The 27057-nt window shown below is 42.8% G+C and overlaps 1 protein-coding gene across 1 annotated transcript in view; it reads left to right on the forward strand.

Moving 5' to 3' along the window:
* USH2A (usherin) overlaps positions 1-27057 on the forward strand; it is a 1244521-nt gene that overhangs the window by 211985 nt on the left and 1005479 nt on the right. Inside the window, exon 12 of the mRNA XM_060246775.1 lies at positions 18971-19166. Coding sequence (XP_060102758.1) covers positions 18971-19166 — 196 coding nt within the window. The remainder of the gene's footprint in view (positions 1-18970; positions 19167-27057) is intronic.

The raw sequence follows: 27057 nt of genomic DNA on the forward strand, positions 1-27057 counted from the left end.
ACATTTCCCTCCCTACTGTTGCATGAGCCCACAAACTCCTTAGGGAGCCGTGTAAGCATCATCAATCCCATTGTACCACGGGCTCAGCGAGTCCCCTCCCAGATGCCCAGTCACCGCTCTTCCCTACTAGATAACCTTCTGCTCCGGCCTTGCACACTTCCTTAGGTAGCACGCGTGACTCTGTCTTAGAGCTCCCTACCATGTGGACTTAGGGTGAGAGTGAGGCACTGGTGGTGGGCGTTACACAAAGAGGGCACTTAGTACAGGGCAAGCTCTTTGACATGTAAGGAGGAGAGTGAATTCTCTGCTCTTCAGCTAACCTCTCCCATTTCCAAGTACCAACAGGTACCTGACCTCCTGAGGCTCAGCGCACAAGGCTGGCCGCACAAAGACAGGTAGGTGTGAGCGTATACCCCAACCTTGCCTCCCCCCTCCCCTTGCTCGAGGCTGGGTGGGGGGCCATGCCGCTCGTTCCCATGGTCCCTGCATGCTGCTGGAGACCCCCCCAGCATTCCAATGAGATGGTCTGTCCATTGCCTCATTCCCACCCCTGGCAAGGCAATGGGCAGAGGGGGGAACAGCAGCTGCTGTGATGCCTGTGGGGAGGCAGGTCAGAGACTGTCCCTTTGAAAGCATCCCTGGCTAACATGCCATCTTGTGCTGCCGTGGCTGATGAATTGCAAGCAATCCATGAGCACTGCAACTCAGGACAGAAGGGTGGGCATCAGCTGGTTTCCTCCTGTGCTGAGGGGAGTGTTCTGTCAACCTCCCCCTCCTCTGCCGACCCTGGCTGCAGGTGGCTTGGCAGTCCTCCTCAGGTGCTCCGGATCTTTTTCTCTGTTTTGCAGGTGGGGATTCGACAGAGAGGCTTCCAGTTATGGCGAGTCCAAGCCCCCCCACTGCTCCACTCAGTCAGCTGTTTCTGCCCTTCTCTCAGAGTGGAGCCTTGTGCCCTGCAGAACTTTTCAGCTTCTACCTGGTTCTTTCCAACTTCTGGCATGATCAACCCTGGGGTTTGAAGGCCCGGGTGGAGAATGCAGACTGCCGGGAGACTCAGCTAGAGGGTGCTTTCTGGCGAGACGTGCGTCTGGGTTTAAGCCCTCTGGTGCGGGCCTCCCTGCTGGGCCTGCCCGGAGGGAGCTGAGGCCCTCAGCTCTGGCTGGGGGGCTGGGTCTCTCGCCCGATATGGCAGGGGAGCGGTCATGGTGACCCCTAGCCCTGGCCAGGCCGCCTCTGGTGGGGTACCCTTGCTGTTTATGAAGTTAATTAATAAAGTGGCCCAATTTTATTCCAACACTTGGTGTCTGTCTTGTTATTTCGTCCTTGGGGGGCAATGCAAAACGTCCATTCAAAAAGCTTCCCCTGGAAATTCAATCACAATCAATTTCATATGGCGCCAAACTAAGACATATTCAATTTTCAAAAGGGACAACTGAATATCTTAGTTTTACATCATTGTTTTGAGTTTACAGGATGGCTCTTGGATGAAGCTTGTTTGCGAAACGTGGAATATCAAGTTGACAAACACGTAAAGGAAGGAACTTGTACCTTTGGAGCCTTTATTTTGGGAGACTGGATCAACCACGTCTTGTGAAATTGATTGTGATTGAATTTCCAGGGGAAGGCTTTTGAATGGACGTTTTGCATTCTCCATGGAATCTCCTTGAAAATTATTGTGGAACCCACCCCCTCATGAAATATACTTCCTGTGTATTTGGGGTATCTTTATAAATTATTTGGACACTTTATTTCAATATTGTTGATTCATTTTGTGTTTGCACAGTGGTTTTGCTTTGATCTATTTACTGTGTAGCCACTTTGTTTCCCGTCCTGGGTGTATGTAGCAGCAAAGCTGACACTTGAGTTTATTGCAAGCTCTGGTATCAGTGTCCATGCTCAAGTGAAATGTTGTATTGTTGTATGTGAGGAGTTGTTTGAGATTAGGGGGCTGTCTGTGTGCAAGAAAAGGGCTGATTTCGCACTATGCTTGTTCCGATGGAGACTCCTTTTGCTACCGGGGCTTCTCTCTGTTTTTGGACAAGTTGCCCTGGAGCTGCAAGTTGGTGCACCACTATTCCGCAGCAAGTGGAAACCACTTGTCAGAAGATCTCAGTTGCTGCAGAATAGCGGCGCACCAGCTTGCAGCTCTGGAGCAACTTGTGTGAAAATGGAGAGAAACCCTGGTAACAAAAGGGCTCTCCACCCAGAACAAATGTAGTGCGAAATCGGTCAAGGTTTACCCCCCAGCTGTCACTGTCCAATAGAGGTTGTAAGTCATTGATGATATGTTGAACTGCTTTCAGTTGAGACTTGTGTGTGACCACTAGTGGTGTTCTGTTGTTGTCTTTTTTGGGTCTGTATTGTAACAGGTTTTCTAGATATCATTCTGGCTTTGTTGATTTGTTTCCTGACTTCATCAGGTGGGTATTTTAGTTCCCAAAAGGTTTGTTGTAGATCCCTCAGGTGAGAATCTCTGTCAATAGGACTGGAGCAAATGCGGCTGTAGCGCAGAGCCTGACCGTATACAATTGATTGTTTGGAATGTTAGCTGGAGGCATGCAGGTATGTTTGTCGGTCAGTAGCTTTCCAGTATAAGGTAGACAGTATAAGTCCATTATGTATTTTTACAGTGGTAAAAATTTTAACTTTCTTAGCCATCTCTTCCATCAACAAAACATTGATTTGATGTTGTAATATTTTTATTCTTATCCTCAGCTCCGTTCTTGCAGGATATAATTTAGATCTTTTCTCTATCTTTTCAAGCAGCTCAATAAGTTCTTGATGTTTCTTGTTTCTCTCCTTTTTCAGTTCGCTGTAAAACTGATGGCTAATCCTCTAAAAAAATCTTTACTGGTATCCCAGATTGTTCTCATTGAACAAAGCAGGAGTCAAGGTGCACCTTTAAGACCAACCAATTTTTATTTAGAATGTAAGCTTTTGTGTGCTCTTAAGCACACTTCATAAGATGAGGAATCCAGCACAGTGAGCAAAGCTATACATAACTGAGCAGAGCCATACATAGCTGGTAGACAGTGGCCCAGAATGCAGCATGGTACAGATTTAAGAACCAATGACAGTGAATTAAAATTATCTGGTAGGCAGTGGTTTAGAATGTAAAATGGTACAATGACAGAACACTAAAATTAACAAATTGAGCAAACCTTTGATCTGAGTAGCATGAGCATGTGAAAGCAACAAAACAGCATTATGCAGTAAAATTAACAAATTGAGCAAACCTTTGATCTGAGCAGAATGAGCATGCGAAAGCAACAAAACAGTAGTATCAAAGATTTCAGGTTTTCACGGCTGGTAACATCATTAGGGTTTGTAGAGTCTTTCGGGATCAAGTGCTGTGTTCTACTGGAGAAAGTTTTCCTTCCAGACGTTTCGTTCTCAGCTGTGGAGAACATCCTCAGTGGCGTTGCAGCCGGAGCAGGCGCTCAGACCTTCTTGGCTGCTGTGCAAGTTGAAAAGTAGCTCAGTCTGCCTCTCCAAATCTCCTCCAGCTGTGATTTTGGATGTTACCATTTCAGTTGCAATCAGACGACAAAGACAGATCTCTCTAGAATACATCTCCTTTTTGTTCAGATCATATTGCAGCCAGATAATAGCCTCTTTAACACATATCCAATTATAATCCAGGTCGATTTAGATATCTGTATTCAGTCTAATTCAGATTGTTGCCAATGCTCAAAGTTATTATTTTAACTTTTTGAAGCCTCATTCACAGGGAAAGTGGAGGTGGAATCCACTTCTTTCCCTTCCTTTGAACTGACCCATTTGTTGTTATGTAAAACGACCCATTAGCCAGTGGTATTGAAAGCTCACTTACTTGCCAAATAGAATTGCCATGCTTGAAGTAGGAAAGAGATACATCAGGAGCTTATTGAGAGAAAAGCAAGCAAGCAGTCGGGTGTCCACCTCTTTCTGCTGTGTTAGCAGAGCTTCGGGGCATACAAGAAAGACAGGAACAGCCGCCGCTATACCCCTGGCTTCTTGCAAAAGTCCCATGACGAAAGAAAACCCCTTCAGGGTCTCCTTGGGGGTGCCACGTCTGTGTCATCCCTCCAACCGCCTGATTCTGAGGGGCCGCTGGAGAGACGATCCGCAGACCCCTGCTGAGCTCAAGGCAACATAACCCGGAAAAACCCAGCCCAGTGATTGTGCTGTCTGGGTGTATGTGGCAGCAAAGTTGGCACTTGGATTTATTGCAAGCTCTGGAACCGGTGTCCATGCTCAGATGAGATGCTGTATTGTTGTGGGTGAGGAGTTGTTTGAGGTTTTGTTGATGGAAGAGATGGCTAAGAAAGTTAAAATAGCAAAGCAACTCATTGAAGTTTCTGTTTGGGTATTTCTGTTAAAGAAGTCTTTCATCTCTTTTTAGCTAAGTCAAGAAAATCCGTGTTTGCATTTTGTTAAAGGAACACCCAGGCATTCCCTCCTGTGCTCCAAGCCTTGCACTTGAGGAGAGAGAAATACTCTCAAGTAACAGACTGACGAGAACAAAGTGTCCAGTAGAACCTTTAAGACCAACAAAGTTTTATTTAAGAAGCTATGATAGTGTAGGATCAGGGAAGACCAGGTGCCTGGCTTTCCTAACTGCTGGTTTCCTGGGCAAGTTGGTGCAACAGGAACAAGAGCTGCACCACCGTCCATGGGCTATTTCTCCCCTCCCACTCTACCTCCTCCATCTCCCAGACCATGCTCTAGAGCTGCCATTGCTCCCTCTCCAGCAACTTGGTCCAGCTATAGCTCAGTCACCAGTGCTAGCTGCCTCCTCTTGCCTTCTCCTCCCACACAGGCAAGCAATAGACAGCTTCCTGGATGAGTGGATGGGCCAGTTGCAGCAGGCAGGCCCACGCCAGCATCCTCTCCTCAGAATGGTAGTGCAGCTTCGGCCAGGCCCTCCAATGTGAAGTGCAGGCATTGACAACAAACAACCCTCTCCCGACACCCACAGTCCACAGAGCATGACCATAGGTCAACTCCCCTCCTAGTTCCCGAACTAGGCTGCCTGGAAGCAAGAGGCCCACATCCAAGCCTTATCATATTTTTCCCAATGACAAAGCAAAGCACAGGTATTGTCAACCCTGCTCACTCCATTAGTGTGGCTGGAGAGCTTGCATGGCCACAGGTCGGAGTGAGTCCCTTGCTCTTCCCAGCCAATGGCATTCATGAGAGTCTGCCTCCTATCTCCCCACTCTCCTTGTTCATCTATGGGAGCTCTTCCTTGCGAGCAGGTGAGGGCCTGCCAGCCCGCACCCACCTTACCTGTGGTGGTCTCACCCATGGAACTTCTGTTTTAAACCAATTTTATTATTCTGCAATATATTATAATAATACTCATCATCTATTATTAAAAAGTTAGTACAAATACATTACATTTTCCTCCTCCTTCCCCCCCTTTTCATGACCCCCGACGGTGTATTTTAATTAGATTACTAAAAATAAAAGGTAATTTTATCAATTAAAGAATCTTCATAAGAAAAATCTTAAAACAAGAAGAAAAAAAGAAAAGAAAAAAACATATAGTTATAATCCATCTTCATTCTTATCTTTTAGTCCTTATCAAAAGTTGAAAAAAATATGTTCACGTAATCTCATTTTTTGACTTTAGTCCGTTTGTTATTCCTCAAAAATTCAACTGTGGTCAAAAATCACCAAGTGTCCTTTTACCTTCCATTGTTTTTCAACGTACTTTTGGAATTTTCCCCACTCAGTTTTGAACTTCTCTAAATCATATTCTTTTAAGATTCTTGTAAGCTTGTCCATTTCACTCCAATGCATAACTTTTAGAGTCCAGTCCCACTTTTCTGGTATTTTGTCTTGCTTCCACATCTGCGCATATAATGTCCTAGCAGCTGAAAGCATGTACCAAATTATCGTTCTATCTTGTTTCGGAAAACTTTCCATTTGTAATCCCAACAAAAAGATGTTTGGTGCCTTCTTAATTTCATAACCCAAAATTTTTGAAATCTCATGCTGAATCATATGCCAAAATTGTTTTGCCTTTTCACAAGTCCACCACATATGGTAAAAAGATCCTTCATGTTTTTTACATTTCCAACATCTACCGACACGTGATTGTTCATTGTTGCCAATTTCTTAGGTGTCTCGCCCATGGGATTTCTCTTCAGTTGGCAGCATAGCAAGAGCCCACCCACCCATCAGCACTCATCTCACTTATACAAGCTCTTTCCGGCTGGTTTCCTGGTAAGGTGGAGCAAGCCTAGCAGAGCCTGCTTTTCAGAGCCCCCACCAGAGACCTGAGCACTGGTGCCAACTGGGGAAATTGGGGGAAGGAACTCAGCATGTGGTGTGGTACCATAGAGATGAATCCTAGAGCATCATAATGTAGCCATCATTTTGTCCCCCATTGCCCGATTTTTGGAAAATGGGGAATGGGAAGTCAAAACAGCATATCCCCCGCCCCCAGCAAGGGCTTGAGACCCCTAAGTCAGGAACAAAAATATTCAGAGCAATCATAACTCAATTTCAAAAGACTGGGCTGGGCAGACTTGGGGTGAATTCTTGTTCAGTCAAACCTGATTCAGTTTTTTGTATTTTTGACTCATACTTTATTTTGTGCAATTGTGAACAATCCCTTTACCCAGTAACATATTGTGACTTTTCCTGTCATCTTATTTTTGTTTTTTATGTTTGGTGGGGACATATTTTCATTGGTAGCTTTTATTTTTTATGAAGCTATGTGAGCACAGCATGATTTGATGGCTCCTACCAGTGAAGAGCTCATTGTTGCCAGGGAGTTTAGGCTTGTAAAGCAATGTAAAATCTAAAAGCACTATACCTATTATATTGGTGACAATAGCCTGAAATACAGAATTTGATTTTCTGGACTGAACAGTTATACTTTTTTGACCAAGTACATAAAATTTAAAATTCTTTAAAACTCTATCAACAACAATTATATGATGAGGTTAAGAACAGAAATATAGAAATTAAATGCCAAATTTGAGATTCCTGCGTTAATGTGACAGTAACACTGTAGTCACAGTAACAATGGTAAGTAGATCTAGCTCCCCCCCCCCCCCTCTTTCTGGAGTGGTCAGACTGAGAACTGAGCACCAAACTGAGATTATATTTTAAAAAAGAAAATAAGGAAAAATGGGTTATATTGTACAGCTCAATAAGGCATCAATAGACTGCTGCAGTAGGAGGAAGGAAGACCACAATGATTAAGAGGCATTTAAAAATAGATTAATAAGGCTGGAGAGTATGGGCTGAAATGAATTACATGAAATAGAAAGGCATTACTGAAGGAAGTGTTTCCAGGTCTGACCTGAGGAAGATGGAGTCATAAGGAATAAGGACCTCGGCTCATGAAAATTAATTGTCACATCACAAGGATAATTTTCAAGGAAATTTGTTTAAATGGGCCAGAATATACTTTCTCTGCATAATTTACCATTTCCAGCAGTTCATCAATGCTTTTTCTGTACAGAACCAGTTATGTGTCATTTAGCCCAAATGAAGATGCAGAAGTCCAAAAAAGAGCAATCATGAGTTCTTTATCCTTTGTATTCAAACAATGCAAAATAGGTAGGAAATAAAAAGTGGTTCTTCTGCCACTATAGCCCCAGTTTTTGTTGATGCAAACAAAAACAGGAAGGACAAACTTGATGACAAATGGAAAAACAATGGGCACAATCCAACCAGAGAGCATTGTTAGGTCCAATTGATTTCAGTAAGAGTGTCTATAATTGTGATCATTATGTGATTGTACCCCTTCACATAGGAATTGTTATTGTGTGACACAATCTCATGCTGCAAGACAACATCTATGAATAACCTAAGCAATAGCAGGCTAATGATATGGACCTTTCCCATCTGGTTGGTATCTGGTCATCTTCATTTACATTTCACAATAAACTTTTCATGTGATGTTCAAGCTGAGCATTCTTTTCAATATTTATTTTCTTTCTTTCTTTCTCTCAAACATTTATTTAGTCACCTTTCTACCTTATAGGAATTCAAGGCCACTTAAAATGTAAATAAAAAGTTAAAAATAAAATACATAAAAATACATCTTTGCCATCAAAATAGCAACTGCACATATTTAATTGGGGAAACAAGTGTTTTGATGTCACCATGTCAGACATTTGCCTGCCCCTGCTTCATGTTATTGGGTGCCGAGGGAGGAGAATGCATAATGTGATGATATTATACTACACAGAGGGCCAATTTTAGTGTCCTGAGCAAAAGTCTTGATTCAGAGGCTCTGGACAAAAGTCAAGAATGCCCAGCCCGCACTGGCCAAGGGCAGGGCATTGTAGAAATCTGTCTGGCTTTGCCCTCTAAGGCCAGTTGCCTCCACCTGGGCAACACCCTCTGTACTGGTTTACTGGTAAACTCCAAAGCCATGCCATCCTATCCCAGACTTGGGAGCCATCTGTGTTCCCATATAATGGCTGTGGTAGCATTGTTCTCTTGAAGCTGGCCTCATGCACATCTAGTTCAGATTCCACCCACCCATTCCCAGACTTCCTTGACACCATCTCTTGCTTGCTGTCCAAAGCCATTTCTTTTGTTCTCTGGCATGCTAGAGTATCTCATCCTTCCTGTGTAGAGAAATTCCTGTCCAGGTTTGGTGACAATGTACTTTTTAAGATAATGTCAGACTCAAGCCTGATATAACCAGGTAGAATTTTAAAGTAAGTAAGTAAGTAAAATTTTATTTATATCCCGCCCTCCCCCGCCGAAGCGGGCTCAGGGCGGCTAAAGGTAGACCATACTTAAAAGAAGCCATCTTTGGACCCTATGGTCCTTTATCAACTACTGCCCAGTGCTGAACTTACCATTCCTGAGTAAAGTGGTTGAGTGAGCAGTGCCTGAACAGCTCCAGGCCTATCTGAATGAAGTATTTATCCTAGATCCATTCCAGTCCGGTTTCCGCCCAGGTCATGGGGTGGAGATAGCATTAGTTGCCGTTATAGATGACCTCCAAAGACACCTGGATCAAGGCAGTTTGCACTGCTGTTGCTGTTAGATCTGACAACAGTATTCAGTACAGTCAACTATGAATTGTTGGCCCACTGCCTCACTGACATCGGAGTTACGGAGACAGCCTTACAGTGGTTTTCCTCCTTTCTCCAAGGCTGGGGACAAAGGGTGGCGATTGGTGAGCTGGTCTTCAAGCAGTACTCACTGGAATATGGAGTTCTGCAGGGAGCAATCATCTCACCAACAGGGGTGGAATTCTAGCAGGAGCTCCTTTGCATATTAGGCCACACCCACCTTATGTAGCCAATCTTTCAAGAGCTTATAAAAAAGCCTTGTAAACTCTTGGAGGATTGGCTACATCAGGAGTGTGTGGCCTAATATGCAAAGGAGCTGCTGCTAAAACTCCACCCAAGCTCACCAATGTTGTTGTTGTTGTTATTATTATTTGTTTATTTATATTCCGCCCATTCCCCCATTTGGGGGCTCAGAACGGAGTACATCAAATAGAAATAAAATTACAATAAAATCATAATAAAACCAATTACAACATTCAGTAAAGTGCAACAAAATGATTCAGCAAGATGATATGACAGCAAGGTGGTATAGCACAAAATGGCACCACTATTTAAGATGTTGTTTAACATCTATATGTGCCCCCTCACCCAGTTAGTATGGAGGTATGGGCTGGGATGTCATCAGTATCCAAATGACACCTAGCTCTATCTGTTGATGGATGGCCATCTGTTGATGGACTCTGCCCCAGTAGATCTTGAATGGGCACTGGAGACTGTTGCTGGGTGGCTCAAACAGAGTCGGTTGTAACTTAGTCCTTCTGAGCCGGGGTGGAGTTGGTTCTGGAATTGGACTCCCAACCTTTGATGGGGCACCACTAGTGCCAGAACTGATGGTTAGATGCTTTGGGGTGATATTCAATGCCTCACTTTCTTTGGAGGCCCAGGTCACAGCAGTTGCCAGATCTGCCTTTTACCACCTTCAGCAGGTCAGGCAACTGATTCCTTACCTCTCCGCACAGGATCTCGCCACAGTGAACTATGCAGCAGTCACCTCCAGGCTGGATTACTGCAATTCACTCTATGCGGACTTGCCTTTGAATCTGATCTGGAAATCCCATTTAAAATATTTTAAAGCCTCCTTTTCACCCAATTTAGATCCACTTAGATTAGCAAATTTAGTCACAATCTAGCTAAAGTTAAGCATTTAAAAACCTACTGATTTAACAGAAGAGTATATGCTTAAATCTTTCCTATTTACATCAATGTGGCTTATTTTGATCATTGCTAAATTGTTTGAATGTGGGAAAGCTTATATTGTATTTTCCTTTAAAAATGGATTGTCTTGCTACAAGAAATTCAAAGTATCTGTGCAGGCAGTAGCTTTACCCTCGTACTATCAGTAGCCCTCAAAGAAAGAGCAGGCTTCTGAACTTGTGGAGCTGGCTTCAGAACTTTACAGTTTCATTTGCTCCTTGGAGATTAGTCTGCAAAGATCTGGAGCAGCATTTATGAACTGTCTTTGTGGTTTGTAAAGATTTCATAAAGTATAGCTGATGGACAGCAGACAGACAACTTTTTTTCTTTTTTTGGAAAATGAATTTAAATCAAATGATCTCCTTTGATTCTCAAAGCAATGTTTAGAACAAGATGGTAAATAAGAGCAGTGAAAACCACTTAGACTAAAAAAAAAAAACACATTAAGTTGCATATTATCCTTTTGCTACATTATTGCCCATAAAGTTCATGCAAAATTAAACACCTTTTTGTTATTTGATGAAAGGAAGCAAGTTTTTAAATGTCAGAGTGCATGTCATTTTGCTGTTCATCTCTTGTCCTTTCCCAGGTTGCTGATGAAAGCTTGACTTGGTGGTGCATTGATGTATATAGAGTGAAATGACAACAACAAAAGCATAACAGATATTCAATATCACCAGCATCAATTCACACCTGTGATGTTTAAGCTGAGTAAATACAAACACACCTCAAAAACACACACATTAAGGTTATGGTAGGTTCAAATACCTGCAAAGAGACTAACTTTTCATGCAACAAATTTTTTCACATTCATTTTTTTTCTCATTTCAGAGATGCTTGTAACATATCTAGATTTTAAATATTAGGTTCTCTGATGCTATTGGAAGGAACCCAGGGAGCTAAAAGGGTAGAAGATAATGGCAGCTCATCCTACATCACCAGCCATATTTGCTCCCTCTTCTCTATGAAACTCCTTCCTTTTGAAGGAAGATATTGGATTTATATCCCACCCTCCACCCTGAATCTCAGAGTGGCTCACAATCTCCTTTATCTTCCTCCCCTACAACAGACACCCTATGAGGTTGGTGGGGCTAAGAGAACTCTCCCAGAAGCTGCCCTTTCAAAGATAACTCTTACGAGAGCTGTGGCTGACCCAAGGCCATTCTAGCAGCTGCAAGTGGAGGAGTAGGGCATCAAACCCGGTTCTCCCAGATAAGAGTCCACTTAACCACTACACCAAACTGGCTAGGTGTCACCAAAAAATGGCTGCTGTTGAAGTCTGGGTACAATCAGAATATTTGAAGCTTCCAAGTAAATCATTATTTTCTGAAAGCTCAGAAAGGAATCCAAGAAACAGGAATGCCATGACCATTTCTTTGCTTGAGAAGAAAGCTGGATTGTTTCACTTTGCTAGGATTGCCAGTTTACAGGTGGTGGCTGGAGATCCTCTGCTTTTACAGTTGATCTCCAGGCAATAGAGATCAGTTCACCTTGAGAACACTGCCACTTTGGAAGGTGTATTCTATGGCACTGTACACCATTAAAGCCCCACCCCTCACCAAACCCTACCCTCCTCGGGCTCCACCTCTAAAATCTCCAAGTATTTCCCAACCTAGAGCTGGCTGCCCTACCAGGGACATAAGAAGACTATATTTATAAGCAGACTGAGGGCTTATGGCTTTGACATGCTTACCCAAGAGGAACTGAGCACTTTGACAGTCATTCATCTGGTTGGGAGTGACTTAAGTTCCTGTTTATTTTTTTCTTTATATTACACGTTCTTTTGATTTTATCCCAGTTGCCAAGAAACCCACTGGAGGGGGAGGGACAATTTGCCATCAGATTGGGGACTGGACTGCAAGTGTACATGGTGTGCACAGAAGTGTTCTAGCCTTTCCCCCTCCCAAAAAAAACAACCCCCCCCCCCCTGAAATGCTAGAAGAGAAAAGAAGTTCAGTTGTGGTAAGGTGTAGGGGATTTTTGGAGTAGAGAAACCTTTCCTAGGACTCCTGTTCCCACCAGGTTCAGTAAGGGGGAGATGACTGAGAAGAACCCCATACTTTGAGAGAGAGAGAAAAAAAAACCTGTTCCAAAGTTTAAACCATTAACTGAAAGAAAACCACACCGCAAACTTTTTCAAGCAAGAAGCAATTTCAGTATTCATTTTACAGATGGGAAAAGGATAAAGAGGATGGTGTGGAATTGTTTTCTGTGGCCCCAGAAGGTAGGGCCATAACCAATGGGTTGAAATTAACTCAAAAGAGTTTCCAGCTCAACATTAGGAAGAACTTCCTGACTGTTAGAGTGATTCCTCAGTGGAACAGGCTTCCTCAGGAGGTGGAGGGCTCTCCTTCCTTGGAGGTTTTTAAACAGAGGCTAGATGGCCATCTGACAGCGATGAAGACCCTGTGAATTTGGGGTAGGTATTTGTGGGTTTCCTGCATTGTGCAGAGGGTTGGACTCTGGAGGTCCCTTCCAACTCTATGATTCTATATGATATAATCATATCACCTCTCAGCCGCCTCCTCTCCAGGCTAAACAGGCCCAGCTCCTTCAACCTTTCTTCATAGGACTTGGTCTCCAGACCCCTCACCATTTTCGTCACCCTCATCTGGACCTGTTCCAGCTTGTCTATATCCTTCTTAAAATGTGGTGTCCAAAACTGAACACAATACTCCAGGTGAGGTCTTACCAGAGCAGAGTAAAGCGATGCCATCACTTCACATGATACTATACTTCTGTTGATACAGCCCAGATTCCCTCCCTCTCAAGAGCTTGGAGCCACAAGTCTTCATATCTAGATGTTTTGACTTTGAGACTGGAAGTCATAAATGTAAACAGTTCTCTTTAAAACAGAGTGCAGGGTGAATTGTCAGGCTTGAAGAACCTCCTGCAATGCCTTATGGGAGAGAACCAAATTAGAGATGCCTAAGCAAATTCAGGCTACTATACAGAACTGCCCCCATTTTGTCTATAATTCCACCACAGTAAGGTGATGACATAAGTGCACACAGGGCTTTTTTTTGTAGAAAAAGCCCAGGAGGAACTCATTTGCACATTAGGCCACATCCCCTGACACCAAGCCAGCCAGAAATGTGTTCCTGTATGTTCCTGCTCAAATAAAAGCCCTGAGTATACAACAGTAGGTAGGCCTAGATAGCTACTTATGAAGAAGCCTCCAAGTAATTACCTGTTCTCTTCCAGTGGCTATAGCTTGGCATGAAGATGAAGAAGGAATAGGCCACCTTTAAATAAATAGAATATATCTGTGTCTTCATGACATTCCTTCTATGATTTGGAGATACCTAACCTTCATAGAGACTTCATGTTAGCTCACTTTAATGTCCTCCCTTCTGCTGTGCTGTATGGGAGGTTTAAGAAAATTCCATATTCTAACAGGTTTTGTGGTTGTGGTTCAAGGGATATAGAAAGTACTGAACATGTACCTGCATTGTACATTTTACTGTGCTATTCGTGCTAAGATCCTCTTCTTCGAAATCATGAGGGATAATCTGATGGTGGTAAGACTCTCTTCCTATTGTTCTCTCATAACCCTGAGATTATTGAGACTGTGGCTAAATATCTGTGCTGAGCTTCTAAGAAGAGAGGAATGTTTCAAATGTTGGGGTAATATATGTTTTCTCCCTTGCCGATTGTGCACATCTATGCTGTAATGCCAATAAAAGTTGTTGTTGTTGATTTGGAGATGGACAGAGAGCTATCCAAGTTTGTCTCCAATGGTTGATTCATTAAAAAATAACCATGCTCACAAAACAGTTTGTGGTTCATGTATTTTATTTGTCAACTAAATTCAGAACTTGTATGGACTTCCAAATGTAAGTGGAGAGTGTGTATTTATTTATTTTTCGCATTTATATCCCGCCCTCTCCGCCGAAGCAGGCTCAGGGCAGCTAACAACAACATTAAATCCACAATAAAACTATAAAACCATACAATAAAAAACAATTACAGTAAGATCAATTAAAATTAACAATTGCACTTTAATTGCCCCCCCCCCCCCTGTCGGAATAAAGAGGCTGAAACTGATGTTAGGTAAAATGTGCCACTTTATTAAACATAGCTATAATGTAACTAGCACAGCGAGGGCTACCTGAACTGGACCAGCCTCAGGGTTGTCCCACAATCCATTCCTGGCCAATAATGGACAATCCGCCCTGCCCCCAGCATAAGCCACAGTAATGTGGCTATTGCCAGGCCAGCCAGGCCAAAACTCAGCCTCCCCCACTTAGGCCTTGATCACCCAGAAGGAGTCAGTTTAGTGGGGAGGCTTCACTTACGATCCGCATTGTGCAGCATTGAGCCATACAGCCCATCTGCTGCCCCTGCAGATCGCATGCACTCAACTGGTGCTGAGCACTCCACTGCAAGCCAATCAGGTGCGAGTGAAAAAATTCCTACCTGGCCCCTATTAAGGCAACCGGTTAACCTGTACTACTGAGGGAGGCTGGGTGGGCCAAGAGCCTTGAGAAACTGCGTGGCTCAGGGCAGGGTCAGGGTTAACATAGCCCTGACGCTCTGCCCCTCCTGGATTCCCCAGATGCCCAGGAAGCCGGCAGCCTCACTGATCTTTTGGGATGGCAGTAAGTGGCCCCCAGCCTATACTGCTGTCGCAGTGTGGCTGGGGAGGGCTGAATTCCCTGTACAATCTTTCATCTGAGCTCCTGTGCTGTGGACCAGAGAGTAGTTCTTCTAAAAAAACAAAAACAAAAAGCAAGCTGCAAGAGTCCAGCTCTCCCAGGCCCTTGCTCCCTGTCTCTAGATCTAGGTGCACTTCCTGTATTAATGGTCATAAGAGCATAACAGATGCCATGCCAATGGTCCATCCAGTCCAACACTCCATGTTGCACAGTGGCCAAAACCCAGGTGTCATCAGGAAGTCTACCAGTGGGGCCAGAACTCCAGAAGCCCTCCCACTGTGCCCCCCCCCCCCCAAGCTCCAAGAATACAGAGCATCACTGTGCTCTGTACACAGAGCCCCAAACATAGTGTTCAGAGCCCAAGACATAGTGTTCCATCTATACCTTGTGGCTAATATCCACTGATGAACCTCTGTCCCATATGCTTATCCCCTCTTGAAGCTGCCTTTGCTTGTAGCTGCCACCACTTCCTGTGGCAGCGAATTCCACATGTTACTTACTCTTTGGGTGAACAAGTAGTTCTTTTTATCTGTTCTGAACCCACCGCTCATAAATTTCATTGAGTGCTCATAAGTTCTTGTATTCTGAGAAAGGGAGAAGAGTACTAATTCCTCTGCCTTCTGTATCCCAAGCATAATTTTGTAAACTTCTATTATGTCACCTCTGAGTTATCATTTCTCCAAGCTAAAGAATCCTAACCTCTATAACCTTTCTTCATAGGGAAAATGTTCTATCCTCTTAATCATTTTAGTTGCCCTTTTTTGCAGCTTTTCCAATGCTATAATATCTTTTTTGAGGTGTGATGACCAGAATTGTATGCAATATTCAAAATGTGGCTACAACCTAGATTTATACAGGAGCATTATGATACTGGCTGATTTGTTTTCAGTTCCCTTCCAAATAATCCCCAGCATAGCATTTTTTATTGGCATCATACTCTGAGTTGACATTTTCAGTGAGTTATCTATCATGACTCCAAGATCTCTCTCCTGGTCAGTTACTGCTAGTTCAGACTCCATCATCATGTCTACATAGTATTTTTGGCTCTAACGTGCATTACTTTGCAGTTGCCCACGCTTAACCTTATTTGCCACATAGACATCCACTTGTCCAGCCTTGACAGATCCCTCTGGAGTGCTTCACAATCCTCCCTGGTTTTCACCACCCTGAACAACTTAATGTAATCTGCAAACTTAGCCACTTACTCCCAACTCCAAATCATTAATGTACTAGTTAACAATTGAGATCAGGGTGGAACAAGCTCCCAGTTGAGATCAGGGCTCTGCGGGACCTATTACAATTCCACAGGGCCTGTAAGACAGAGCTGTTCCACTGGGCTTTCCTAATATCCAGCCAGTTCCTGACCTCATTACATGTGACCACTGACATCTCCCAAGGGGGAGGCTCCCAAGATATTTGGAAAAAGGATTAGTGGGCCTTGATGGATTTACCTATTGTAAACCTTGCTAAAACAAAGAAACATGATGGGATAATATGGGGTCAAATTACTATCTATTGTGACACCAGAGCTAAACACAATGGGGACGATCTCCGTGGCTGGAACCGTCTCTGCAAAACAATCTTTCAGGATGGGTTGCATTGTGTAAGCAACTGCCTTGGTCATCTGGCAAAAGAAGTCTTATGTCCAGGTATGAAGACATGACAGCAAACCTGTTGTTGATTGTTGGCTTCTCCATTTGCATCTCCATGATAGGTCTGAGATATGTGATGCTCTCACTTTGCCCTCATGCCTGATGAGTGGGACTTGGAGTTTTTGTTTTACGACATCATACAAACATGGCTTCTGGGGAGATTGCTCTGTGGCACTGTTTTGATAGAGACACAGTTACGGTCTGCAAAACTCAGCAGCTTTTGATAGAAGCATGATTTGGAGTCCTTTGTTGCAGGAGAAGTACAACTAGTCACATCCATAGCAGGGCCAGGCGGGGAAGCTCTCACAGCCTGGCTGGAGAGCTTGCTGCTTGGGATCACACTGGGTAAAATGCCCATATTGGGTTATTTCTCAACTCCAATACATGGTGTTTAACAATTGAATGTCCATTGAGGCAGTATTGTGCTTACATAAACATAAGTCCATCCTATAGATCTATGATAATCAGGCCCATAGCCATGGGGGGCCCAGGGGCACAGCCCCCCACCCAACCCCCCTCAGACCCTTATGACCCCTCCTTTCCCTGGCCCCTGATTTCTCTGCCACCACTTTTCTCCTCGCAGCTCTGGCAGCCCCCCTCCAGGCGGCACCTCCTCCTCCCTCCCACTCACCCACCAGGAGAAACTGTAAAGAGTGGGCTCCGGGGGCTCTTGCAAGGTGCCCCCCGCCCCCACTGATCACATGATCAGCTGGAAAAGCAGCTCCGAAGCCGGTGGTATCTACGCTGGCTTTCCAGCACAATCAGCAAGTTCAGTACAAATAGCAGAAGCAGCCAGTGTCTTTAACTAAGAAGCCCAAATATGGACTTCAAAAGTAAGGCTTTTGCCTGATATCAAGATAAGCATTGGGGTGGTGCAAGTGGGGCTCCCTTGGAAGGGAGCTTCATAGCCTTGTGTTCCACAGTCTAAGTGAAACTAGTCTCCTACTTTTTTAAATATGCTTGAGCCTTTGGAGAAGCAATAAGCATGGGCCAAGACTTACCTCCACTGTAGTTTGTGGGTGAGGAGATGGGGGAAGCTGGAGGGAGGCAGGCCTAGCTGTGTGTGCTCTCTGGCAGGGTAAGGAGCAGGGCATGGGATCGAGTCTCTGGCAACTTGCCACATCAGACTGTGAGGCACAGTGCAGGGGTGGGGTGAGAGCCTGTGGGGGCTACTTAGGCACTCCCACATTGGGCTTTAGCCTCTATGGTTTGGTTTCCTTGAGGACCATGACTGGAGGGGGGCACTGGCACTGAATAAAGTGGATTTAGAAAGAAGGAAAATTTGCAAGGCCATACCAAAAGTGGTTAGGGGAAAGTTATCGCACATCCTGACATTTCATTGTGGCAGCCCACATTATTACGAGGTGATGGTGTGCACTTCTGAGAGTGGGGCGTGGACATTTGGTTGCATGGGATGCTTTGCTGGGTTGGCAACAGGCTTAATATCTAGGATGGGAGCAGAGGCTCATGAGTTCAACCACTCTGACAGTTTGGGCATTGTGTTGGGTTCTTTGGGATAGATGCCATGCCTGTGTGCATACCTCCCCCATTTCAAAGGGGCCCCATAAGGAGCCCTGGGGTACAGAGCCACTCAACCACTGGCAAACTTTCATTCTGACCAAGTCCACCTTATTCAGTGCTAGCACCCCCCCCCCCAAACCAGACCATAGAGGCTAAAGCTCAGCAATGGGATGCCTAAGCAGGTGGGATGCAAGCTGACTTCCACCCCAGGAGGCAGAGGGACCGTATAGAGGCCATATGTCCTGGTATCCTGCCATTCCAATATAGATCCTCCAACAGGTGGGCTGGAGGAGGGGTTCATAGGGCAGCAGGTGGATTGTTCAGTGCTTGGACTGTCTTTATGCTGCACCATTACTCCTTTGACTGCAGTAATAAGTAAGCTGTGGCCATTTTTTTTCCAAAAAGAATTGTGTGTGCTCAGGTGTTCCAGCACCTTGCCCTCTACCCTCCTTGAACCCTGCAATGCTACTCTTGATTGGGAGCTCTTGAAATTGCCAGAAAGTGAGCTTCAATTTTTTTTAAAATGCAGCAAAATTTGACTATTGAAAATACGTCTGTACCCTCATATTAATTTTTTTTAAAAGATGACCCCACTAAAATATGGAAAACCTGTTTTGTATTTTGAGATTTTGATTTTTTAAAATTACTGTGTTTGTAAAGGTTTTTTTATCTATGTCTGATACATGCACGCTTTTCCCACAGTGTTCTGTCCCTTAAGCGATGCTAATAAATGTGTATTTCTGTTACTTCTGTAGTTTTTTTAACTGCAAGATGAATGCTATACTGTTCCTCCCCCATTTCTACTCAAAGGGTTTTGAGACTGTCAGCCCACCCATGTTGTTAATGAGCACCCATCTAAAAAAGCAGATGTGTTCATCATTCTACCAGTTTTCTTTTTGTATCTTTCTAGATTGGAGGACAGTGTAATTGTAAGAGACATGTGTCTGGCAGACAGTGCAATCAGTGCCAGGAAGGATTCTACAATCTACAACAGTCAAACCGTGATGGCTGCAGCCCTTGCAACTGTAATACCTCTGGGACAGTCAATGGAGATGTTACCTGTCACCAAATTTCAGGCCACTGCAAGTGCAAAGAAAACGTTATTGGTAGGTGCTGGATTTCTAGATTTCTTTCTCTACTTTGGATTTCTTTCTCTGCTCCAGAAATAAAACATCAGTGCTTTTTTTAAAAAAATGTGTGGATTTATATAATTATAAAATTATGAATTTAATAATCCTATCTCAACTACAGCCTAAGGCATAGTCTGAATTTCTCTTTAGATGTTTTTGTAGCAACATCAGCTACTCCATTATGATAAAACATAGAAATAGTGTAGTTTATTTACTATAACAATTTTTTCTTTCAAGAAAACAATCCTTTCCCAATGTTAATGAACTTTAAGCAAACAGCTTCTATGCCAGTTTCCTTACAGGCCAAAATAAATGGATTGTTATTCCTCAAAAATATACTGTGCTACAAGGTCCTTTGTGATAACCCCCCCCCCCTTTTATGATTTTTGAACTGTTCATATGAAATGCAAAATGTCAACATAATTCTGCAGATCTTGTACATTGCTAGGGTTAGTTATCAAGGGCCACATAATTTTAATTTGGTAATTCAGTGTCAACTTGATTATAATAAACTGCTACCTTTGGTGTTATTTATCATTTTTTTAACAAGGCATGCTTTTTTGTTTGTTATTCCCATAGGTATTTTCCAGAAATTAGATTTGATTATAGTAATTTATTACTTCCAGCATATTTGAGGGGAGCCACATCTATGTAAGGACAAAATTTATCAAGCACCCAAAATATACAGTGCATATAATGTTTTTTGAAGTATTGATGTATGGGAGTATTATGCAAGGAGAATTTCTTGATGAAAGGATTCCTGAGTGGTAGCAGTACGTGCCCTAGACATGTGATTTTAAAAGAACATTTTAGAATCATTCCACTAGACACCATTTTATTACAAAATTAACTAAGACATATACTGATTCTAAATATGTATTATAATACCAAAAAGCCTTTCCCCATTATTAAGACCTATGTTATGGTCTACTAAAAGCTTTGCATGAGAGAAATCCCATCGTCAAAACCATTGCACAGTTAACCATCCTTAAATTTCATCCATTCTAAAAGGATTTAGGACCAGTTTACACTCTCAGCAATGCTAAAGACTTTCTAGTATATGAGGCTTCAGGTCATAGGTAGAGGATTGTTTCCCCACCCCAGTCCTTGAACATGGCCATCTAGTACATAACGGGGAAAGATTCATACAGGTATTTTCCATGACACTCTATTTCCCATGTGCTGGGAAATAATATAATATAATTCCCATTAACTATATAATTCATATAATTTCCCATTAACAAGCTCTGTTAAGTAATATACCTTTGAAATGAATAACATAAATCAAATTTGTTTCTCCAATCAGAACTAGTGTCTGAACAATCAGGTGTCAAACATGCAGTTTGGGGGCCGAATCAGGCCCCCAGAGGGCTCCTGTCAGACCCCCAAGCAACTGACTGTCATCTGCTTCCTTCTCTCTCTATCTTGCTTCCTTCTGCATAACAGCTTGCTTTGCAAGGCTTGCTCAATTACACAGGAGCTACAGAGCAAAACCTCTGTTTTCTCCATTGGCTGAGGCTCCTCCCTTGGGGCGGAACGGGGGAGGAATAGCTTGCTTTGCCAGGCTCTCTCAGTTGCACAGCAGAGCTACTGAGCCAAGCCTCACTTCCTTCTATTGACTGAGGCTTCCCCCCCTCCCCTGGGGAAGGAAGGAAAGAGCCAGAGTTCCCTGGAATCCATGGGAGAGATACAAAGAAAGCATCTTTAAAACTAATAAGTGCTAACATTTTAAGCATGTTTTAAGTATTTTTTTAAAAAAATATTTGTGTTTGCCTGTGTTTTTTATAAAATTTATATTTCTGCTACCTAATCTTAAATAGGTACGCATACGGCCTGGCCCAACATGGCCCGGCTCAACAAGGACTCATTTTTGCCAGATCTGGCCCTCATGAGTTCAACACCCCTGATTTTGAGCTTCCATTTTAAATTTCACAGACTTTCAAAAATTGAAGATTGTACAGATTGAAATTATAATTTCTTATACATACTAGTTTTTTACTTGCTGATTTGTATCAGTTGTCACTTCATGCAGAAAGTGAAGAAATCTGAGCCAAGAGAGCCTGTGTTATATATTGTCATGCTACTGTATATATTGTCGTGCTACTGTAGTGCAGGAATAATGTGCCTGTCAGACACCCAGATTATGCTCCTGGAGTTGTTCTCTGGAGTTGTTCACTGTGACACCCAGCTCAGTGTTTCATTGGCGACCAAGCTTCCTTATGCATCTGTCTTGGTTCTGAACTGTTACTTTGAGATAGTGGTCAGATGGCTAAGACAGAACAAACTGAAGCTGAATCCAAACAAGACAGAGATAACTCTGGTCAGGAAGGCTGACATTCTAGAGGAACTGAATTAATTTGGTCTAGATGGAGTGACATTGGCTTTTTCAGAGGAAATTAAGAGGAAGTTAAGAGTGCACATGGACCCTGTCTTGCTGTTTGAAAAGCAAGTAGGTATGGTGGGCAGGAGTGCCTTCTATTAGCTGTATCTGATCAGCCCGCTTCCTCTTTACTCAACTGATCTGGTTACTCTGGGCCATTTTTCTGCAACCCCACAGTTAGATTACTGTGATATGCTCTATGTGCAGATGCCCTTGAAAACAACATGGAAACTACAACAGGACTAGAATGTGGAAGGGGCTAGCCACCAAGCACATATGTTGCACATTTTAAACAGCTACACTGTTTGCCAGTCTGTTTTTGAGTTCTGTTCATGACCAGAAATTGCAGATGGTACAGAATACGGCAGTGGGTGTGCTGATGGTGACATCTTTGTAGGCACACATTCGGCATGTGCAATGTGAACTGCACTGGCTGCCGATAGAATTCTGAGTCCATTTCAAGTCCATATGAACCTTTAAGACCTTGAGCAGCTGAGTCCATATTAACCTTTAAAGCCTTGAGCAGCCAAGAACCAACATACCTACAAGACTGTCTCTCCCCATATGTGCCCCATTGAACCTTGTGATCATCAGACCAGCATTTACTGGTGATTCCTTGCCCAAAAGATCTCTGTCTAACCTAAACCAGTGCCGGGGCATTTTCAGCCTTAACCTCAACCTGGTGGAATGAGTTCCCACTAGAGCAGGGCTCCACAGGACATTTTACTGTTCCACAGGGCCTGCAATACGGAGCATTTTAGGATTTAAAGTTACCACAATTTTTAAAGTTTGATTTTACTGTTTATATCCAATGTTGTAACCTGTCCTGAGTCTGTTCGCAGGAAGGGTGGGATAGAAATTGAACTAAATAAATAAATGATGCTTATTATGATCTTTAAAGACTTTCATGGCCTAGGACCCACATATTTGAAGGACTGATCCTTCCAAACATCCCTTTGTGCCAACAACTGTCATCTGCTGGCTATCATACCACTTAAGGTGGGCCATCCATCACCCATCCTTTTCCATTGTGGCTCCAGTTCTGTGGAATAGGCTCCTGAAGAAGTGAGGGAGGTTCCCTCCCTGGAGATTTTCAGGATGTGTTGTAAGATGTGCTGGTTTGCCAAGGGTTTTGAGAGGGTTTAAATGGCAAGTATCATTTAAGGAGAGAGGGGTTTGAGGCTTGCTATTTTGCTTCTAGCTGGGGATGTCCTAATTATTGTAAGCTGCTTTGAACCAAGAGGAAAGATGGGGAAAAATGTTTTGATAAATAAATAAGAGTCTAGCACAGTAGCACTATCACAACCATGAACATTGCTATCTTTGAGGAAATTTGTCACAGTGAGAATTGGCTGTTAACAATATTAGTTTTAAATGCTACTTTATGAAGTATTTTACTAGTTTTTCTAGAAGAGAAAATATTCCATAAGATATTTTTCTATCCTCACCCCTCCTCACCATCCATTTCCATTTCTTCTCCTTCATTTCAGACCTCAGATAGAAAAATATGAAAATGATACTGTCCCATGAATTTCCCTACATCTTTTCCCAGGCCTTGAAATTTTTGGTCAAATGATGTTTATTCATTTCTAGTTGCCCCTTAGTAAGATTTCTGTGAAAATTTGTGATTATAGAATTACAGAGTTGGAAGGGACCTCCAGCCTCATCTACTCCAACCCCCTGCACAATGCAGGGAACTCACAAATACCTTCCCCTAAATTCACAGGATCTTCATTGCTGTCAGATGGCCATCTAGTCTCTATTTAAAAACCTACAACGAAGGAGAGCCCACCACCTCCTGAGGAAGCCTGTTCCACTGAGTAACCGCTCTAATGGTTATATCTTCTTTTTGTTGATATTGAAAGGACAATTAAAAAAAAAAAAAGTTCAGTCTCTACGCTACAAAGACATCCAAACTGTGTGCAAGGACACTATTATCCAAATCTTGTTAAAAGAATACACTATTTTTGCTATGTATGCAGACACTGGGACATAAATTTTGCCTGATGCTTCCCAGCACCTACACACTCATTTTCAGTCTGCCTGATTTTCCCCACATGAATTTCCCCATTAATTGTGTTTGAAGCATCTCCTAGCTTTATTTACAAAAGCAGAACTGCTGTCTTTAAAGATCATGCTTGCAGAATTACAGTGCAAAAAGTAAATGAATGTGTGTAGGAACAATTCCAATATATAATCTCTTAGCTGCATAATTGACTGTAACATCCCCCACCATATTTTGTACCTTCATGCACATCCAGTGTTGAGTTTGCTGTTTTATGGTTGGTTTTAACAAAAAATGTTTTAAACCATTATTGTAAGTTGCTTTGAACCATGAAGAAAGATGGGCTATGAATATTTTTAAAAATACATTATAATGAATTCATCAACTGACTGCTATATCACTAATGTGCCATAATACTAGTGGATATGTTTGGAATGTTTGTTGGTGCCCCAGAACTGATCAGTGCTGCAATAGCAACTTCTAATCCATTGTGCAAAGTTTGCACAGTACAAAATGTGTGGAGGGTAGAACCTATGAGGACATTCCAGCGTCCCTCCCCCCCAACAGTTGTTTCATACAAACAAGCAGTTAATCTTTGGTCTTCTGTTCCACATTGGGACTTCAACTGTGCAGGCCAGCTGCAGAGATGAATTTCCTAGCTTTAGAATACTAGAGTGGTGCCCCTCCCCCACAACAAACGAAGCAGCATTTTCCCACCCAAACTGCCATGTCCCATGAGAGGGGATGGCCTTTTCCCTCAGTTCTCTCTTCACTGCTGTTGAGAGAAGATTCCCTTCTGATGTCTCATTTGTGTTTCTTTTCTAATTGCAATTCTTCATCAGTTTCTGATAAAAGGAAAGATAGATGTTTAAACAAAAGAAGAAGCAAATGTCACAGAAACTTCCATTTACAAAAGGTACTCAAGTGTGGTATGAAAGTGACTCTAATGAGAAGTCTGTGTGTCTACTTGCCTTGGCGAGTGCCACAACATCTGTACTTGCTGCCAGCATCAGCAATTTATCCCTAAAGCTTGTCATGATAGAGCCTCCAGGCTTAAGGCAGCATTGTGGGGAAAGGAACTGTCTGGCTCCCAAACGCTGTCAGCAAAGCCATCTGCTGCAATGTAGCATACTTCTTAGGCCAAGTCAATTGATTTGATTCCATCAGTTCTGGCCTCAGATAAGCCTCATGCCTTTCCCAATCACTGGTTCCTGTTGCCTCACGTAGGAGTTTGCCTGAATGTAAAACTGTGTTCTCACATTCTGCTAGTAGAATAGGGGAACCAGAAGCACTCCATGCAGATTCTGCTTTTAAAGTTTCATGGTGAAGAGGTGGTTTTGCAACCCAGTCTTCAATGTCTTCCTAAAGTTGTGTCTAGATTTCATTTGTCACAAACATCGCTTGACCAGTGTTTTTATCCATCCTCATCAGGCATCAAAACAACTTTATTATTTTATTTAGAAGGAATACACTCATTTCAGAAAGATTCACATCTTTTTATTTGCCAGTAGAGTTCCCAGTAAAGACAAATTTGCTTCTGTGCAGACATTATCAAGATGGATTGTTACCACCTTTAAAGTGTATTATCAACAAGCTGGGATGTCTTGCCCCTTCCACATACAGGAGCATTCCACTAGCGCTCAAGTTTCTTCTGCAGTTTTTCTCCACAGGTACCTCTCATTGGACATCTGCTGAATGGCCACATAGTCTTTTAAAAATGTAAATAGTTTTATTGAAATATAGATAGAGATTTACAGAAATGCTACAAAAATACAGAAAAAACATTATGAAGCATTAACAAATAAGTGAACCAGCAACCATTCACTAGCAAGACAATTAGTGGAAAGCTAATAATGATAATACAGTATTACCTATGTGTACATCATGGCCAAAAACAAACTCCTTGCCCAACGTGTAACTTAGAAAAGGCAATCATTTATCTAGTAATGAGTGAGAACTAGGTTTTTTAACAGTAATATTATCAACAAGTTTATCTAGTACGAAGTACTCCCAAAGCTTGTTGTGCCAAGTTGTCAAACAAGGAGGATCTGCTGCCTTCCACCATAAAGCCATGGTGTATTTCACTGCCATCAACATTAACATAGTTAATTCCTTTATTGGTTTATGAATTCTGAAACCATTCCAAATATTCAAGAGGAGAATTTTTGGCTTAAAAGGTAGTTCAATACCCACAATATTTTTGATTTCTGTTATTATAGGGGCCCCAAATTTTTGGATTACTGGACAGGACAACCGGTTATGAAAGTAAGATCCTCTAGCATCACTAGGCTTCCCAATCCCCAGGTCCCAGCGGGGGATCCCCCAGTTTTACAGGCTCTCCCCCTCCCCCAGCCAGCTGGCCGGCGGGGGAAGCCCCTCCCCCACAGCCATTATGCACCTCCATGAACAATTCCCATAGGGAATGATAGGGAATTGATCTGCGGGTATCAGGGGCTCTGGGGGGGGGGCTGTTTTTTTTAGGTAGAGGTGCCAAACTTTCAGTATAGCATCTAGTGCCTCTCCCCAAAATACCCCCCAAGTTTCAAAAGGATTGGACCAGGGGGTCCAATTCTACGAGCCCCAAATAAGGTGCCCCTATCTTTCATTATTTTCTATGGAAGGAAGGCATTTTAAAAGGTGTGCTGTCCCTTTAAATGTGATGGCCAGAACTCACTTGGAGTTCAATTCTGCTTGTCACACCCTTGCTCCTGGCTCCGCCCCCAATGTCTCCTGGCTCCACCCCCAAAGTCCCCAGATATTTCTTGAATTGGACTTGGCAACCCTAAGCATCACAGCTCTTCCAACACTAAGGGGAGATGGTTGGAAACATATGCAAAAGATAAAGTGGAGTTAGGTACCAATGCAACACAACCTTATAATTTTGAAGGAAAATATTCAGAGATTTTGTGTTAAAGAGTGGTGAATCCCAAACAGACTGCCAAATGATATTATCAAAGGTCTCGTTAAGGTCAGCATGCCAGGCTAATTGGTAAGGCATCAACTTTGCACTAAGATTTTGAAGTAGGATAGTGTATATTTTTGAGATTAATCCCTTAATCAAATTAGATTCTAGATATAAAAGATTTTCACATTTTGTTAGTTTAGTACGGAGAAGGTGATTAAATTTGTGAGAACAAATAAGATTTTGGAGCTGTAAATATTCAAACCAAGGTATTAGAATGTTATTTTCCTTTTCAAGAGTAACGTTAGGTCTCAAGAGTCCTTTCAGTGAAACATCCATGAAGCACGTAAAATGTTAATATCTCCAAACAGTAAAGGAACAGGGCAAACAGTCAGGTAAAAACCATGTCTGAACATATGAACATATGAAGTTGCCTTATACTGAATCAGACCCTTGGTCCATCAAAGTCAGTATTGTCTACTCAGACTGGCAGCGGCTCTCCAGGGTCTCAAGCTGAGGTTTTTCACACCTATTTGCCTAAATCCTTTTTAGTTGGAGATGCCAGGGATTGAACCTGGAA

Source organism: Heteronotia binoei, chromosome 1 (assembly GCF_032191835.1).
Source record: "Heteronotia binoei isolate CCM8104 ecotype False Entrance Well chromosome 1, APGP_CSIRO_Hbin_v1, whole genome shotgun sequence".
Classification (NCBI taxonomy): Eukaryota; Metazoa; Chordata; class Lepidosauria; order Squamata; family Gekkonidae; genus Heteronotia; species Heteronotia binoei.